Source organism: Hyla sarda, chromosome 4, assembly GCF_029499605.1.
Source record: "Hyla sarda isolate aHylSar1 chromosome 4, aHylSar1.hap1, whole genome shotgun sequence".
NCBI classification, from domain to species: Eukaryota; Metazoa; Chordata; class Amphibia; order Anura; family Hylidae; genus Hyla; species Hyla sarda.
Genome location: NC_079192.1, coordinates 299,667,924 through 299,686,874, shown reverse-complemented (window position 1 = coordinate 299,686,874; position 18,951 = coordinate 299,667,924). Strand labels below are relative to the sequence as shown.

The 18,951-nt window shown below is 42.7% G+C and overlaps 1 protein-coding gene across 2 annotated transcripts in view; it reads left to right on the top strand.

Annotated features, from left to right (window-relative positions):
* Positions 1 to 18,951, top strand: part of RNF44 (ring finger protein 44) — a 47,486-nt gene that overhangs the window by 6,950 nt on the left and 21,585 nt on the right. For both annotated transcript variants that reach the window (XM_056574707.1, XM_056574706.1), the window contains exons 2-4: positions 6,599 to 6,775; positions 12,419 to 12,620; positions 13,052 to 13,216. In XM_056574707.1, the coding sequence (XP_056430682.1) occupies positions 6,672 to 6,775; positions 12,419 to 12,620; positions 13,052 to 13,216 (471 nt within the window). In that variant the 5' untranslated portion in view covers positions 6,599 to 6,671. The remainder of the gene's footprint in view (positions 1 to 6,598; positions 6,776 to 12,418; positions 12,621 to 13,051; positions 13,217 to 18,951) is intronic.

Genomic DNA, 18,951 nt, shown 5'->3' with positions numbered 1-18,951 from the left:
GAAAATTAAAGTTAGATCTTCAAAGTAGGGGGATTTTAAACGTACTAATTTGGTTAAACCGTTTGCGTTTTTTTTTTTTTTTTAAACGCAACAGTAATAGAAAAGTATATTATCATTGGTATCATTTTAATCGTATTGACCCGAAGAATAAAGAACACATGTCACTTTTATCGTAAATTGTACGGCGTGAAAATGAAACCTTCCAAAATAAGAAAAATTTAAGTTTTCTTTTTAATTTCCCCACACAAATAGTGTTGTTTTGGTTGCGCCATACATTTTATGGTAACGTGAGTGATGGCATTACAACGGACAACTGGTTGCGCAAAGAACAAGCCCTCATACTAGTCTGTGGATGAAAATATGAGTTATGATTTTTTGAAGGCGAGGAGGAAAAAACTAAAATTAAAAAGTAAAATTGTCTGAGTCCTTAAAGCCCAAATGGGCTGAGTCTTTAAGGGGTTAAAGGGGTACTCCGGCCCTAATACATCTTATCCCCTCCGTCACGCCCCTTCCCATAGACTTGCATTGAGGAGGAGGAGCGTGACGTCACGATACTCCGGCCCTGTGGTCGTCACACTACACACTTGGAGCCTCCAGTGCTGCGGAGAGCTCACAAAGGTGGGTACGCAATGACAGATTGTGGGGGTCCCAAGCGGCGGTACCCCCGGGACCAGACATCTTATCCCCTATCCTTTGGACAGGGGATAAGATGTATAAGGGCCGGAGTACCCCTTTAATGATGGCTGGAGGGTCCCTGCCTTCCTCCATGAAATCAATTTTTTTTTTGTTTTGGCAGGCCAGTGCAACAGAGCACAGATAACATGGATCAATGCTGTGTAATAGCCCAACATTGATCAGTGTTAGGAATTGAGAGATTCCATGTAATAGTCCCCTATGGGGACTAAAAGAGTGTATTTCAAAAAATTAAAAGTACATCCCCCTTTTCCCATTTCATAAATAAAATCATAGTTACATAGTTAGTACGGTCGAAAAAAGACATATGTCCATCAAGTTCAATCATGTAAAAAAAAAAAAAAGAAATGTGGTATCGTTGTAAATGTCTGAATTATTAAAATGTTAACCCCTTAAGGACACAGCCCTGTAATAAGGGGTGCAGTGAGCATTTACACCCCACTGGCATTTGAATTACATTTTTCATTTTTACGGACCACTGTTCCAAAGATCTGTCAGACACCTGTGGGGTGTTAAAGCTCACTGTACCCCTTATTACATTACATGAAGGGTTTAGTTTCCAAAATGGGGTCACGTGGGGGGGGGGGGGTCCACTGTTATGGCAGCATGGGGGCTTTGTAAACGCACATGGCCTTCAATTCCAGCCTAGTTCTCTCTCCAAAAGCCCAATGACACTCGTTCTCTTCTGAGCCTTGTAGTTCACCAGCAAAGCACTTTACATCCACATATTGGGTATTTATATACTCTGAAGAAATGGGGTTAGATATTTTGGGAGGCTTTTTTCCTATTACCCCTTGTGAAAATGAAAAATTTGGGGTAACACCAGCATTTTGGGGGGGAAAAAGCAAATTTTTAATTTTCACGTCCAACTTTAATGAAAATTCGTCAAGCACCTGTCACTGTTCCTATACCCCTTGTTACATTCCGTGAGGGGTGTAGTTTCCAAAATGCGGTCACATGTGGGTATTTTTTCTTTTGTGATTATGTCAGAACCGCTGTAACCAGCAGCCACCCCTGTGCAAATCACCAATTTAGACCTCAAATGTACATGCCGCCCTCTCGCTCTTGATCCTTGAGCGCCCATAGAGCATTTTACACCCACATATGTGGTATTTCCGTACTCAGGAGAAATTGCGTTACAAATTTTGGGGGTCTTTTTCTCATTTTTACCTCTTGGGAAAATGAAAAGCATGGGGCAACACCAGCATGTTAGTGTAAAAATTATTTATTTTTAACACTAACATGCTGGTGTAGCCCCTAACTTTTCCTTTTCATAAGGGGTAAAAGGAGAAAAATCCCCCCAAAATTTGTAACACAATTTCTCCTGAGTACGGAGATACCCCATATGTTGCCTTAAAATATTGCCTTGAAATACAACAGGGCTCTGAAGTGAGAGAGCGCCATGCGCATTTGAGGCCTAAATTAGGACTTTGCAATAGGGGCAGACCCGGATTCAAGGATGGGGCTGGTCTCCACCAAAACCCTACTGCAGTGTTTCCCAAACAGGGTGCCCCCACCTGTTGAAAAACTCCCAGCCTGCCAGTATAGTCAATGGCTGTCTGGCAATACTGGGAGTTGTTGTTTTGCAACAGCTGGAGGCTCTGTTTAAGAAACACTGCCGTATGAGACGTTTTTCATTTTTATTTGGGGGGGGGGGGGTTACTGTGTAGGGGTATATGTAGTGTTTTATTTTTTATTTTGTGTCAGTGTAGTGTAGTGTTTTTTAGGGTACATTCACACAGGCGGGGGTTCACAGTGAATTTTCCGCTGGGAGTTTGAGCTGTGGCAAATTTTCCACCGCAGCTCGAACTTGTAGAAGGAAACCCACTGCAGACCGGCCCGTGTGAATGTACCCTGTACATTCTAATGGGAGGGGCGCCCCAAAGCTTCAGCTGTTGCAAAACTACAACTCCCAGAATGCACTGACAGACCGTACATGCTGGGAGTTGTAGTTTTGCAACAGCTGTAGGCGCATTGGTAGGAAACAGACTCTAGCTCAGTGATTCCAACCTGTGTGCCTCCCGCTGTTGCAAAACTACACCTCCCAGCATGAACGGTCTGTCAGTGCATTCTGGGAGTTGTAGTTTTGTAACAGCTGGAGGCGCACTGGTTGAAATCACTGAGTTAGGAAACACTGTAGCTCAGTGTTTCCCAACCAGTGTGCCTACAGCTGTTGCAAAACTACAATTCCCAGCATGCCCAGACAGTCAGGGATGCAGGGCGGTGTAGTTTCGCAATATCTGGCCCTTCAGTTGTTGCAGAACTACAACTCCCACCATGCCTGGGCAGTCTGGGCATGCTAGGAGTTGTAGTTATGCAACAACTGGGGAAGAACAGTTTGGAGACCACTAAGTAGTGGTCTCCAAATAGCCCTCCAGATGTTGCAAAACTACAACTCCAAGCATGTCCAGGCATGCTGGGAGTTGTAGTTCTTCAACATATGAAGGGCCAGATATTGCAGAACTACACTGCCCAGCATGGCATCCCTGACTGTCTGGGCATGCTGGGAATTGTATTATTGCGACATCTGGGGGGACTACAGTTTAGAGACCACCCTATCGTCGTCTCCAAACTGTGCCACTTCAGATATTGCAAGACTACAACTCCTGGCATGCCCAGACAGCCTTTGGCTGTCTGGGCATGTTGGGAGTTGTAGTTTAGCAACTTTCAGGCCATGCTCAAATGCCCCCCCCCCCCTTCTTGCCGCTCCCCACCCTCATCCTTAAGCATGGTCGGGCAATCTGGTTCACCAGTCAACCCAATTGATCCGGCTTGCCGCAAATCGCCCTCCGTATTTAAGTGACGGGACACGAGGGCGTATCCAAACGCCCTCCGTGCCCAACAGGTTTAAAGAACAATGGTACCGTTAAAAACTGCAGATCATGGAGCAATAAATTAGCTTTCATATAGCCTCATATAGGGGTCAGAAGATGATAATTTTAAGCATACAAATTTTCTTACAACATTTTATTTTTTATTCTCTAGCACAATAATACAAAACCTATAAAAATTGGGTATCGTTGCAATCGTATGGACCAACAGAATAAAGATAATGGCCCTCATTTATCAATAAGCCTGAAACCCTAATTGTCTGTTTTCTATTTTTTTTTTTTTTCCCCTATAGCAACCAATCACAGCTCAGCTTTCACTTTACAAGAGCTTGTTAAGACATTGATAAGTTGAGCAGTGATTGGTTGTAATGGGAAAAACCAGACTACTTGTCCACGGGACTAAAACGGAGAAAAATCTACTTGTCCCTCATGATGATCCACTTGTCCGGACAAATTTTCGCTTTTACACTCATTTTTTTTTTTCCTCCTCGCCCTTTAATAGCCATAACTACCTACTATAATAATATATTTTTAATTTTTCAATAACATTCTCCGAACCAAAAAATTAATATATGTACGGTGAAGTGAAATTGAAATAGTAAAAGATAATTTAGCAAATTTAATGGTTTTCTTTTCTACACCAATTACCTTGTGGTTGAGATAACATGTTATTTTGGTTCTTTAGGCCGCCTGATTACAGGAATACCAATAGTTTACGTCATGTTTTACTCATTTAAAAAAAATTCAGATCTTTTTTGAAATTTTTTTAATTGCTATTTTTTTGACCCCTGTACTCATTGTAAGGGCTCATTTTTGCACCATAATCCGTTTTTTGTATCCGTACCATTTTTTGTGGTGGTCTGACTTTTGAATTGCTTTTTAACTTTATTTTTTTCTGGGATATTCTAAAAATTGCAATTCTGTGGTTTGGCATTTTATTTTTATTTTTTTTATTTTTTTACACTTGTCATTTACCGTACGGGATACATAATGTTATATTTTAATAGTTCGTACAATTACGCATGCAGCGATACTAAATGTGTTTTATTTTTATTATGTTTATATGTTTTTATATAGGAAAAGGGGGCGATTTGATCTTTTAAAATGGAAGGGGTTAAAGGGGTATTCCAGGCAAAACCTTTTTTTATATATATCAACTGGCTTCGGAAAGTTAAATAGATTTGTAAATTACTTCTATTAAAAAAATCTTAATCCCTCCAAAAGTTATTAGCTTCTGAAGTTTTCTGTCTAACTGCTCAATGATGATGTCACGTCCCAGTGCATGATGGGAGAATATCCCCATAGGAACTGTAGAGCTCCCGGGACGTGAGTCATCAGAGAGCAGTTAGAAAGAAAACAACAACTCAACTTCAGAAGCTAATAACTATTGGAAGGATTAAGATTTTTTAATAGAAGTAATTTACAAATCTGTTTAACTTTCCGGAGCCAGTTGATATATAAAAAAAAAAAGTTTTTGCCTGGAATACCCCTTTAATGTGTCTTTTAACCCCTTAACGACGCAGGACGTATATTTACGTCCTGCGCCGGCTCCCGCGATATGAAGCGGGATCGCGCAGCGATCCCGCATCATATCGCGTGGGTCCCGGCGCTAATCAACGGCCGGGACCCGCGGCTAATACCACACATCGCCGATCGCGGCGATGTGCGGTATTAACCCTTTAGAAGCGGCGGTCAAAGCTGACCGCCGCTTCTAAAGTGAAACTGAAAGTATCCCGGCTGCTCAGTCGGGCTGTTCGGGACCGCCGCGGTGAAATCGCGGCGTCCCGAACAGCTGATCGGACACCGGGAGGGCTCTTACCTGCCTCCTCGGTGTCCGATCGACGAATGACTGCTCCGTGCCTGAGATCCAGGGAGGAGCAGTCAAGCGCCGATAATGCTGATCACAGGCGTGTTAATACACGCCTGTGATCAGGATGAGAGATCAGTGTGTGCAGTGTTATAGGTCCCTATGGGACCTATAACACTGCAAAAAAAAAGTAAAAATAAAGTGTTAAAGGTCATTTAACCCCTTCCCTAATAAAAGTTTGAATCACCCCCCTTTTCCCATAAAAAAAATAAAACTAAAAAAAAAAAAAAATAAACATATGTGGTATCGCCGCGTGCGTAAATGTCCGAACTATAAAAAGATATCATTAATTAAGCCGTACGGTCAATGGCGTACGCGCAAAAAAATTCCAAAGTCCAAAAAAGCGTATTTTGGTAACTTTTTATAACATTAAAAAATGAATAAAAAGTGATCAAAAAGTCATATCACAACAAAAATCATACCAATAAAAACTTCAGATCACGGCGCAAAAAATTAGTCCTCATACCGCCCCGTACGTGGAAAAATAAAAAAGTTATAGGGGTCAGAAGATGACATTTTTAAACGTAAAAATTTTCCTGCATGTAGTTATGATTTTTTCCAGAAGTGCGACAAAATCAAACCTATATAAGTAGGGGATCATTTTAACCTTATGGACCTACAGAATAATAAGGTGTAATTTTTACCGAAATATGCACTGTGTAGAAACGGAAGCCCCCAAAAGTTACAAAATGGCGTTTTTTTTTCGATTTTGTCGCACAATGATTTTTTTTTCCGTTTCGCCGTGCATTTTTGGGTAAAATGACTAATGTCACTGCAAAGTAGAATTGGCGACGCAAAAAATAAGCCATAATATGGATTTTTAGGTGGAAAATTGAAAGGGTTATGATTTTTAAAAGGTAAGGAGGAAAAAACGAAAGTGCAAAAACGGAAAAACCCTGAGTCCTTAAGGGGTTAATGTGTCTTTTTAAAGGACAGGTAGTGACATCCCATCACATGTCAGCCAATCATTTCACCACCTCTTGGTTATCACATAGCCATGTTGTGACTGGTTGTTGTGTCCTGCGCAGAGGACATCCTACACAGTGAATCTTTCTGAACTATGATCCTTGAAAACCCTTCTAGGCTATGAAACAAAAATGGAGTTTGGCATGTAATCCTAATTCTAGTGGTCATTGACGTCCGCTGCAGTACTGTTATCAGATTATTAGTTCATTGTGTACTTACAATTTTTATTGTTTTTCCACAGAACATTAAACAGCTGTGAAGTTAGCCTTTGTTGGAAAAGCCCTGCTTGCCCCTTTGCCTTCCCGACATCACAAATGCGACCATGGGAGCTGGCAGTGAATAGGTGGCCTCCTTCTGCCTCCATAAACCAGCGGAGGTTCTTTGGACCCTGCAGCACCCCAGCACACCTCAGGCGAAGGTAGGAGCTGCGGGGCTCTGGAAAAGGTATCCTATTCTAACATAGCGTGCATCATAGGCTTTCTCCCCCTCTTTACATTTTTGGGGTCTACAGTAAAATACATATAATTTAGCTTCTTTGACAGTATAGCCAAGTATAAAATTAAAGTTATTTGTTCCTAAACATAGAACACCAGAAAGCTGAATAGCTTACGCCAAGTGAAGATGAGAGGTAGAGAAAAAATTCAAATGATGCACATTTTGTCCTGGCATTGGTAACAAATTATTCATATCCATACAGTCAGTCATATGCTCCTTGGTGGAGTAGTATAAATCCATGGTTTCTTAGTTGGCTAATATCTTGGCTGACTAAAGATTTAAAATCCTGTTGGGCACTCAGTTCTCCATAATGTCTAGGTTCAAGGCTTCTTACATACTTGATGGAGAGAAATGGTGATGAGAGTAGGTTAATAACTCGGTATTGAATATATAACGTATTAGAAGGTGACTGTCGATGGCTCCATGAATTGGGAAATCATACCACTGCACCTTCAAGCTGGTGTCAATTTTTTTTTATCTAAAATGATGCTGGCTTTGACCATGTTACTCTTAAACAGGCACGGTTTAAGACTGTTGACAATTTTATTTTATTTTTTTTACATCAATTGTAGATTGGGTGTTCAGAGCCCCACAGATTTTGCTACAACCAGTGGGGAGAAGCACTCTCTAGGCATGTCCTTCCGTCACTCTGGCCTTCTGAAATGAGACAGACTTCCATAGAAGTATATGGGACTGACACCTATGGTGGGACATTTAAAAAAAAAAAAAAGTGAAATATAAAAAAAAGTGCTTAGGTCTGCTTTTATCCTCACTGGTTCTGGCAATTGGTGGGTGTTTGAAAACAGACACCCACCAATCAAACCTTTTGACATCTGCTGTGGGAGTTGTTATATGCAGAATGATTTTGGTAGAATATTGCAGTGTTGATGACATGAGCAAAATCTACTGGGGTTTTTTTTTTTTTTTTTTTATGGAACATTAACTACGTGTTAGTTTTACCAACTATAATGGTTTTGGTTTCTTGCAACAAAAAAAATTGGTAGACTATTGGTGAATATAAAAAAATGAGAAATTCTGTTCAAATTGACCGTAACTTTGAAACAGCCATGGCAGGCTAGAGCAGCAGAGCACAGATAACACCTATTAATCCTATGCTATGGCAAACATTGAACAGTGTATGCAATCGTAAGATTGCATGTTATAGCCCCCTATGGGAACTAAAAGAAGAAGAAAAATGTTCATAAATGTTTTCCAACTTTTTTTAAAATAAAATAATGTAATCAAAAATAAACATAATAATGTGTTGTACCGTGGCATGCGTAAATGCCAAAACTGTTGAAATATAAGGTTAGTTAAACCACATGGTTAGTTAAACTGCATTTCTGATCACTTCATATGCCATAAAAAAAAATTATAAAAAAAGATCAAAAAGTCCCATCAAAATTAAAATGGTACCAATAAAAAATACCAACCATGGCACAAAATAAATATAACCCCGTATAAAAAAAAATTAAAATAAAAAAAATAGGGGTCAGAACATGACAATTTTTTAACATACAAATTTTGGTGCATGTAGTTATAATTTTTAAAGTTGTCAAATAAAATAAAACCTACATAAATTAGGTATCCTTGTAACCATATGGACCTACAGATTAAAGATAAGGTGTAATTTTTACTTAAACGTGCACAGTGTAACGGTACTGGCTGGTAGTGTAGGGGGGGGGGGGGGGCGCTGATTAGTTTGGTCCTTACGGTGCCGGATCCGTCGCGCCGTTCGGCCATAATCTAAATTCTATTTTCGGAATATGCAAGTGAGGTGCTAACTGACACTCTAACGTCAGTGCCGCTAGCCGCAGCGCCGCCCAGCTCATCAATATTGATGAGCTTAACAGCGCTGCGGCCAGTGGCACTGACGTCAGAGTGCCAGTTAGCACCTCATTTGCATATTCCAAAAATAGAAGCTTATGGTCCAATGGCACGGTGGATCTGGGCACGGTAAGGACCAAACTGATCAGCGTCCCCCGCACTACCAGCCAGTACCGCTGTTAGTGCGGAGAGAGAAAGCTGACAGTTTTCCTTTAACCCCTTAACGACCATGGACATAAATGTACGTCCTGGTTTGGCGGTACTTCACGCACCAGGACGTACATTTATGTCCTGTGTATGACCACGAGGAGCGGTGCTCGCGTAATACACGACAGGTTCCGGGGACCTGCGGGTAATGGCTAACATCCGATCACGTGGATGTCCGCCATTAACCCCTCAGATCTGCGGCAATGTGCATGTTAAAATAGATGATCGGATTGCCCGCAGCGCTGCCGTGGCGATCCGATAATCTATAATGGCGAGCGGAGGTCCCCTCACCTGCCTCCGTCCATCTCCCGGCGTCTCCTGTTGTGGTCTGAGATCGGGCAGACGAGCAGAAGATAGCCGATAATACTGATTAGTGTTATGCTCCAGGGGTGTGGAAATTTTATTAAAAAAAACTACTTGTCCACGGGACTAAAACGGAGCAAAATCTACTTGTCCCTCATGACTATCCACTTGTCCGGGCCAATTTTCGCTTTTATGCTCTTGTTTTTTCCTCCTCGCTCTATAATAGCCATAAATAACTACTATGATACCTTTTAAATTTTTCAATAACCTATTCTCCGAACCAAAATGTGTGTGTGTGTATATGTATATATATATATATATATATATAATATATATATGTAATTTAGGTGAAGTGAAATTGAAATAGTAAAACATAATTTTGCAGATTTGGTGGTTTTCTTTTCTACGCCATTTACCTTGTGGTTTAGGTAACAAGTTGTTTTGATACTTTAGGCCGGCCTGATTACAGTAATACCACATTTGTATAGTTTACATCATGTTTTACTAATTTTAAAAAAAAGTAGAACTTTTTAGAATTTTTTAATTGCCATTTATTTAATTTTTTTTGACCCCTGTAATTTTTTTTTTTTTTTTTCGCATACCAGGCTGTATGAGGGCTAATTTTTTGTGCCATAATCAGTTTTTTTGTATTGGTACCATTTTGGTATTGATCTGACTTTTTAATCACTTTAACTTTTTTTTTCTGGGATATTATAAAAATTGCAATTCTGGGGTTTGGTATTTTTTGTTACATTTACGTCATTTACTGTATGGGATACATAATGTTATATTTTAATAGGTCGTACAAATATGTTTGTTTTTAATATGTTTGCATGTTTTTATATAGGAAAAGGGGGGTGATTTGAACTTTTTACATGAAAGGGGTTATTGTGTGTTTTAAACTTTTTTATTAAAACATTTATTTATTTTTCATTTACACTTAATTAGACTTTTAGGAGGAATCATTAGATTCCTCATACAGATTAATAGAGTTCTATTGAACTCAATTGATCTGTGTGTTCTGTGATCCATTGATAGAGCCTAGTCCAGCCAGGATCTATCAATGACAGAGACACGGGAAGACACAGCAGGGAACAGAGGTAAGCCATCAGGCTACCTCTATAGTGGATCGCCCCCCTGCGATCACGCCCACCAGGGAGCATTCACATGTCCCTTTAGACTCCTTTGACAGCGGCGATCTAAAGGGTTAATAGCCAGCCGCGGCCCCCGGCTACTGAAAACAGGCAGGGGCTGCAGAGTATGGAGCGGGCAGGAGTCCAGAGCCCGCTCCATACACCCCTCTGAATGCCGCATGCTGGCTATTAGCGGCGGTGTGAAACTTGCGCCCCGTGCAGACTTGCGTCCGCTCCTCCCCTCAGCTCTCCGAAGCTAGAGCTGTGTGGAGCAAAGGCAGAGGATGCAGGTCTGCACGGGGGGAAAAATAAGGCAGAGCAGGGGAGATAGGATGTACACAGCTTCTTATCTCCCCTCCCCCTGCTCTGCCTTCAGAGGATGCGAGTTTCCACAGCCGGGGGCTGCAGAGTATGGAACGGGCAGGAGTCGGGAGCCTGCTCTATACAGACTGCAGAGTAGACTGCAGAGTGCCGTCGCGCTTGTCAGGTGTGGCCCTGCTTGCCCGAAGCCGGGCAAAGGGCCGGAAAAATAGGAATTTCACATCCCTGTGCTCTATGCATAGCACTGAACAGTATTAGCAATCAAATGATTGCCATAGATAGTCCCTTATGGGGACATGAAAAGTGTAAAAAAATTCATTAGAAAAATCCCCTCCCCAATAAAATGAAAATTGTCCGTTTTTCCCCATTTAACCCCCCAAAAAGCGTAAAAATAAAATGTATTAACATATTTGGTAACGCCGGGTGCATAAATGCCCAAACTATCAAAATATGATGTTAATGATCCCGTACGGTGAACGGCGTAAACGTAGAAAAAAGTTCAAAAATGCTGCTTTTTGTCACATTTTATTCCAACAAAAATGTATAAAAAATGAACTAAAAGGTTTATATATGCAAATGTGGTATCGATAAAAAGTACAGATGACTGCACAAAAAATTTCCCCTTCTACCGCCCTATATACGGAAAAATGAAAAAGTTATAGGTGGTCAAAATAGGGAAATTAGGTTTAGATTTTTTTTTTTTTTTTTTTTTTTTAACCGGTACAAAAATGGAAAAGTATGTAGCCATGGCTATCATTTTAACCGTATTGACCCGCAGAATAAATAACACGTCATTTTTACCCTAAATTGTACAGTGTGAAAACCAAACCCTCCAAAATGTGCAAAATGTTGATTTTCATTTAAATATCCACCCTTAAAAATTAAAAAATTTGGGGTTTGCCTTACATTTTATGGTAAAATGAGGCTTCATTACAAAGTACATATGATCACGCAAAAAACAAGCCCTTATATGGGTCTGTAGATGGAAATATAAAAGAGTTATGGATTTTAGAAGGTGAGGAGGAAAAAACTAAAAAATTTAAAAATAAAATTGGCCTGGTCCTTGAGGTTAAAATGGGCTTGGTCCTTAAGGGATTAATGTTGATTCATTGTTTTTTCTTGTCTTTCCTCTTTCACACTACCGTTATGCTCCTGCATTCTGGCACCTGTTATTGAGCAATAACGGGTCATGAAAAAATGGATGAATTAACTGAATACAACGGATGATAACTGATGACCAATTTTGATGGACATTCTGTCAAAATAACGGACGTGTGCCATCCGTTACCACCCGTTACAGTCGGTTATCTTATTTCCATGTGACTTCTTGGTTGTGATGCTATACTGAGCATGCTCAGTAGCAATAACGGATCATAATGAAACATAAAAAAAGGACAATAACGGATGTCATTTGTGAACATCTGTCTTCCATAGACTTTAATTTTAAATTTTAACGGCCGTTATTCCACCGATATTTTTGACTGAAGAAAAATGAGTGCATGCACAGTATTTTGTGCCGTCATAAATAACGGACGTTAGTCATAACGGGACATAACTGATGCTAAAGGATGGTCAAAAAATCCCATTAACATGTATGGGATTTTTTGACGCCTGTTTCAGTGCTAGCTGACGGGAGTTCATGACGGAGGTTTTTACAGAAGGATAACGGTAGTGTGGAAGGGGGTTTTATCATTGTTGGTACTATAAATTTTTCTTTCTGAAATATCTTTTGATTCTCATAGAATTATTATTTTTTTTTCCTTTTTCATTGCTAGTCCTCCAACAAGGCGTCAGTGGGGCAGGAGGGACAGACCTCAACAGGGCATACTCATTCAGGATGATAATTCTTTTCGGGCTACTTTCTTTCCTGTAGATGAACACAGAGTTTTTGCCCTCACCAGCACTCCACCACGAATGCTCCACCCTGCTGCACACTCCACTCAGCAAACCCCATTCATGGTTGACCTTCATGAGCAGGTAAACTCAAAATTTCTATTAATGTTCTTTCTGTAGAGTTTAAATTAGCTTGTTCCTTTTGAAGTGGGTTTCAAGTGAGGCTGTAATGAAGAAAAACTTTAGACATGTCATGCAGACGTGTAAAAATTTTTATCGGTTCATAGCTCCGTGCTGAAAACCCCACCAATAGCTAGATACAGCCAGGTGAGTCGTGCTGCACTCCTCAGCTTGCAACTCAATGCAGGAGATAGGTTCCATTATAGTCTGTGGGGCCCCTCATCTGCAAAGTTAAAGATTGAGCACAGAGGCTGGGGGAGATTTATCTAAACAAATTCCTCTGCACGTTTGGCGTTTCTGCATAACATTTTAGTTTTGGTTCTATATGTTACCTCCAATAGTGCACATTTGGTTAGAAATTATATATTGTTTACAAATGTTGTTTTTATTTTTAGGTACATCAGGGACCTGTCCCTTTGTCATACACTGTTACAACAGTAACCCAAGGCTTCCCTTTGCACACTGGGCAGCACATCCCAGGGTGCAGCACCCAGCAGTTGCCAGCATGTTCTGTCATGTTCAGCGGACAACATTACCCCCTCTGCTGCCTTCCTCCTCCGGTAAGGAGCAATAGAAAAATATTTTTCTGGTTAATGAGATGTATATATCCTCTTTATTTTTATCATGCAAAAAAAAATGTTCAAGAACAGCCCAAGGAAAATATATGTAAGCATGGCATTACCATGTTTGTTCTTGACCACTTTGGAGGCCACCAGGATGATGAGGAAGAAAAGATAGGTATAAGATTTATGTAAGGTATAAAAAGATAGGTAGGTATAAGATAAATAAGTAGTATGGATTCCAGTTACAGGTACTTGTCTTAAAGGCTATGGGCACCTTTTGGAAACTTTGTTTTCTTGCTTTGAAACCACACATCTCCCCGAGGGAGTCAGGGACCACCTTATAATGAATATTACCAAATACCCGGGGCACATGGCCCAGGGCACCAGATTCCTAAATGAGGGGAAAAAAAACTCCCCTAAAATTTAACTTTTATTGTCTATTAATATAAAATGTGTTTAAGTGACAAATTATTGTTAAAACCGTGGTGTCATAGGCTCCAGATATGACAAATAGTTGGGGTAACCCCACAGTGTAAGAAATAGGGACCTGCAGTTTCCCTTTATAACTGGAATGCCATGACACCAGTTTAAAAACAATGAAATGTGCCTCCCTCTACTAGTTTCGGCGCTTTAGCACCGTCCTCAGGAGGAACAATAGGAACAAAACCATTCGGAAATAGGTCTTTACTAAAAAAATTATTTCTCTTACAGACTTCTTAAAGGGGTTATCCAGGAATCGGGAAAAAAATACCTATTTTCTTACGAAGATCGCTCTCTATCTGTCACCAATTTGGGTGTGGTGTTACGACTTGGCTCCATTCACTTCAATTGAACTGAGCTGCAAAACCACACCTAACCACATGCAGAATTCCATGCAGAAATTCTTAGGGGTGAACATAGCCTAAGAAGTTTTTATGACAGATTTATATAATCTTTCTGTGGAAGGCATCTAAATAGGACGTTTTTAATGAAGGCTGTTGAGAAAGTTGCTTCATTTTGCATTCAGGAAACCAATGGACAGTAACATTTAAGAAAAGGTGAATCTGTGTGAAAATGTCCATAGCCTTTAAGAGAGCCTGTCAGCTTTTCTGTAATGTCTGTCCTAATTAATACTTGATTAATAGCATTGTCACACATCCTATTGATAAGCTGAACCCACCATAGTTGTCACTGAATTCTGAAAAAACGGTCAGCACTCTTAATAGGAACTGTTTATCAGATTTTACTTTATATACTGCATGGCAACATGTTATGTGGTAAAATCTTCTTCCTTACCATGCCCAGAGCATAGCTTCCGACTTTCCGCAGTTGACTTTTGCCCTCGAAGCTCTGCAGAAGTCCTTGCAGGTCTGGACGAGTGCAGTCACTGAACGCCGATTAGCGCAGAAGACGGTCACGTCGTCCATGTAGAGTGAGCACTTGACCTCGTAGCAATCTGGTCCCGCCCGGTGATGTGATCCCTCTGATCTCTCCATTCTGTTGGATAGACTCTGCAAAGAGCTCTATAACACAAACAAAAAGTGAAAGAGAACAGCTTTGTCTAACTCCGGAAAGGACAGGAAAGGGTCAGTCTTCCAGCCGCTCACCAGCACCGTGCTGCAAATGTCAAGATACATCACGTTAACATCACCCCCCCCCCCAGCTTGCGCAAAGCCCTGCCCATGAAAGCGTGAGGGACCTGATCAAATGCCTTCTCCTGATCCAGACAGACCAGGCCGGTGCGGGCTATACAGTCCTGGATGTAATGGACCGTGTCTCTCACAAGGGCAAGGCTGTCGTCAATCCTTCGACCGGGAATGCTGCAGGTCTGGTCCGGGTGGAAGATCTGCCCGATGACAGACTTCATCTTGGCGAGGATCTTGTAGTCCACCTTCGAGAGATGGGACGCCAGTTTTTCAAGTCACATCTCTTCCCCCTTCCGCTTATACAAGAATGTGATCATCCCTTCCCTCAATGACTGAAGCATTCTGCCCCCCACCACCATCTCCTTGTACACCTCCAACAGATCCGGGCAGATCAGGTCCCCCAGCGCTACATAGTGCTTGGCCGGGAGACCGTCACTACCCGGGGGCCTGCCGGGCTTAAAGGACTTAGCGGCAGAGAGCAGCTCCCCACTGTCAAGGGATCATCCATAGCCGCGGCACCTGCGGGATCAACATTAGTGATACCTGACGAACCTCTCGGCGGCTTCAGATGTCTTTGGGGCGTAGAGATTGCGGTAGTAGTCAGCGACGACCCCCACCACCTCCTTGCCCTTCCGCTTGTGTCCAGTCTCAACTCTCAGTTCTGTCAGGGGCGTGTGGCCGGCGTGGAGCTTCCTGAAAAAGAAAGTTACATTTCTCACCCCTTTCCAGGTTCTCCACCTTGGCAAGAAAGATGATTTGCTTGCATTCCTTTTCAAAGTGCTTTTTCAAACTCTTTTGGGTCTCCTCCGGCTCATCTCTGATGTCCCAGCCACACCGGAGCAGGTCTTTCAGTGATTGCAACTCTCGCTGCAGCCTCCTAAAGTCCCAATTCTTCTCATACGCCTGTTGTCTGCTTTTTTTACTGAAAGAAACAGCAAAATTCGACTTTGACATACTCCCAACAATCGCTAGTACAGTTGAAGAAACCTTTATCATTTCGCCACCCAATGTAAGTGTCTCTAAGTTCCTCCAGGACCTCCCGCTGCACCAACAGGGCACCTTTCAACTTCCAGGAGCCGGGGCCAGATGAGAAACCATTGCCCACAACCCCCAGAAATCGCATGGCCCTGTGGTCAGAGAAGAAGCAGGGGACCATAGAATGCCTATTTGACCGTTCTAGACGTGAATATGAAGTCTATCCGAGAACGGAGTGAGCCATCTGGGAGGATCCACGTATAATTTACTGAGCCTTTCCTGATGGACCCCACAGCGTTCTGCAAGAATACCTCTGTCACCATCTAGATCAGCAGCTTGGAGGAAGGGTCCAGTCTGGCAGATGTGCTGGAACTGCGCCCGTCTGCTTCAATGATACAGTTAAAATCCCCACCCATCACTACTGCCCTAGTGGTTGCGAGCTGGGTCCGCAGGGTCTGGAAAACCTCCAGGCGACCACCCCCGTCAGGAGAGGCGTACACATTGATGAGCCGTATGGGCTCCCCCGCCCAGGAGCCATCTGCAACAAGAAGTCTGCCACAGACGAGCTCCCGGACTGAGTAGAGTGTAAAACTACCTCCCCTAACGAGCATGGCCACCCCTGCAGACCTGCTGTCGCCCCCACCAGACCAGTAGGAGGGGCTGTGGGACCACTGCCTGGTCAGATGGTTGTAGGACCTAGAAGAGGGCAAAACACATTCCTGCAACATATATACATCACACATCTGAGACTCTAAAAAGGTAAGCACAGTCTAACATCTAATCCTATCTCTAATACTCCTCACATTAATGCTAAAGATGTTGAGATTAGCCATGGGGAATAAAAAGGTTAGTGCAGATGATTCTAGTTACCACTCCAGTCGGGCACATCCTCCTCGCCGATGTCTATCCGCTTCCGTGGGTTCTCCAGAATTCTTTCCAAGAACTCGTCGTAGACCGGGTTCTGTGACACATAACAACTGGTGGACCTCTGGGTCAGCGAACAGCTGCTCCACCGTCTGTGCTATGGCCTGCTCCATCTCCTCTTCCTCATCATCTGAATGCAGGGGAGTCTCGCAGGCCTCGATGATCTTCTTTTTGTAGGACTCAACTTCTGCGTTGTCCTTTCCTTTTCCTCTGCTTGGTACCTGGGGGAGGAAGCAAAGGATATTTCTCCAAAGACAGGGCACCAGCAGCTGTAGGTGGGTTAGGTGCTGCTGGGCCAGGAGAGAAAGGAGGCAGAGTGGGGCAGGGGGCGGGAGACAGCGGCCCTGAATTCAGGGGGGGATAGTAGAAAGCTTTCTCCTCAGTGAAAAGGGCCGAGGCAGGGGTGGGCTGGGGTGGTGACTGCTTTCTCCTTCTTACCCTCCTTCTTAGCCTTTTTTTCTTGGCCTTCTGTACTGCTGGCTCCTGAGCTGAGGCTGGCTTCGGGGCTTTTGCTGCAACAGATGCCCATGTTCGTTTTCCTTGTAGGTATGGACTGCTTGTCTGCAAAGGTTGCTGGTCTTGGTCTTTGGGCAGTCCTTGGTCAAATGTCGTGTCACTCGACAGAACCTGCAGGCATCTTCCTAAGGCTAAGTTTCCACTTGGGTTTTTTTCTGGCAGTTTTTGGAAAACTGCCACTGCAGTTTTTGAGCCAAAGTCAGAAGCGGATCCATAAGGGAGGATAAGTGTAAGTCCTTCCTTTATATGTCCCATTCCTTTTGAATACACTTCTGGCTTTGGTGAAAAAACTGCAGTGGCAGTTTTCCAAAAAAAAAAAAAAAAATGGAAACTTAGCCTAACAGTCCTTTATTCTCATGGCCCTTCTTGCCAAATCGCCTGGGCATGTCCGGGTAGAAAATCAGGCCTGAAGAGTTCCTCAAAGAAAAGGACTGGGACAGGTGTTGAACCCCATCTGGGGATGAAAAGTCCTTGTTCAGGCGCACAATCACGGACCACTTGCCAGTCCAAAAACCATTTCCGTCCAGGATGTGGGTGGGATCCTTTCACCACAGTTCAGAAACGCTTCAGGAAGGTAGTGATGCCAGGTCCTGGGATGTGTGGGTTCCTCATTGACACTGTAATCCTCCTCTCCTCCCTCTGCACGGGACAGTTCCCAACAAAGCGGGCAAAGGGGGAGTCTGGCCTCGCAGATTTCACCATATCCCAGTAACGTTTACAGATTCCAATGGAGGCAAAGGTAACTTAAAACAGTCAAGTGTAAAGGACTGGATGCTTACCGTTTCCGATTTGGAGAATCCCTGTTCCAGGACCCTTTTCTTCCCAAAAATATCCTGGCTCATGTCAAGGATCCTCCTGTTGACTTCCTTCAGCTTGAGCATGACGGTCTGCCTCATCCAAGGCTCCAGAGATGGAGAACGTTGGCGGGGCTGGGAGCCAGCTCCTTGCCTAGGAGCTGATCGGGGAGCCGCAGGGCAGCATCAGGAGAAGAGGATCCAGGTTGGGTCTTCTTAACCAAAGCCATTTTAAATCCAATAAAAGGGTCAAAATCCAAAAAGCAAGGTTGAATCCTGAAGAAAATCCAACCAGGTGAAGAAAGTGGGCAGAGCTATGCAAATTCCTCCACAGATTTCCCCAGCACTTGTAATCTAACAGGAATGGTCAAAGCAAATTAAAATCCTCGGCAGAAAAAGCTTGACGTTGAAAGCAGATGATCCTCAGAAGAAGCTTGATGACCAGGATCTCCTGCCAGAAAAGTGTCTCCAAGATTTTTACGATATGAAGAGAAACATGTAAGTAGTCCCCTGGGTGGGAACCATCCTCTTCTAGTCCCTGCTGCTCGGGCTGTAATCATGCACCCTTAGCATGATTGATAGTTTGGGCATAGCCCGCGTTATCGCTCTGCTCTGACTGCTTAGGGACACGCAATTACAGCCCAAGTGTTATAAATGGTAAAATCTGATGACATGTTCACTTTAACATGTCTTACATAACAATGCTATTCCTCCCAGAAATGTATGGATATAACCAGCTGGTAATGGGGGAAGGGGAATCTCTACACTGTCTGACGCTGTCCATTCAGTGCTAACACTGCAAGACATTTATAGAAGAGAGAAAAAAAGGGAGGTGCACTCCTAGTGTAAGACGTTTTTAGTACAGTAAGCCCCCAATTCAGCGGTTATGCTTACCGGA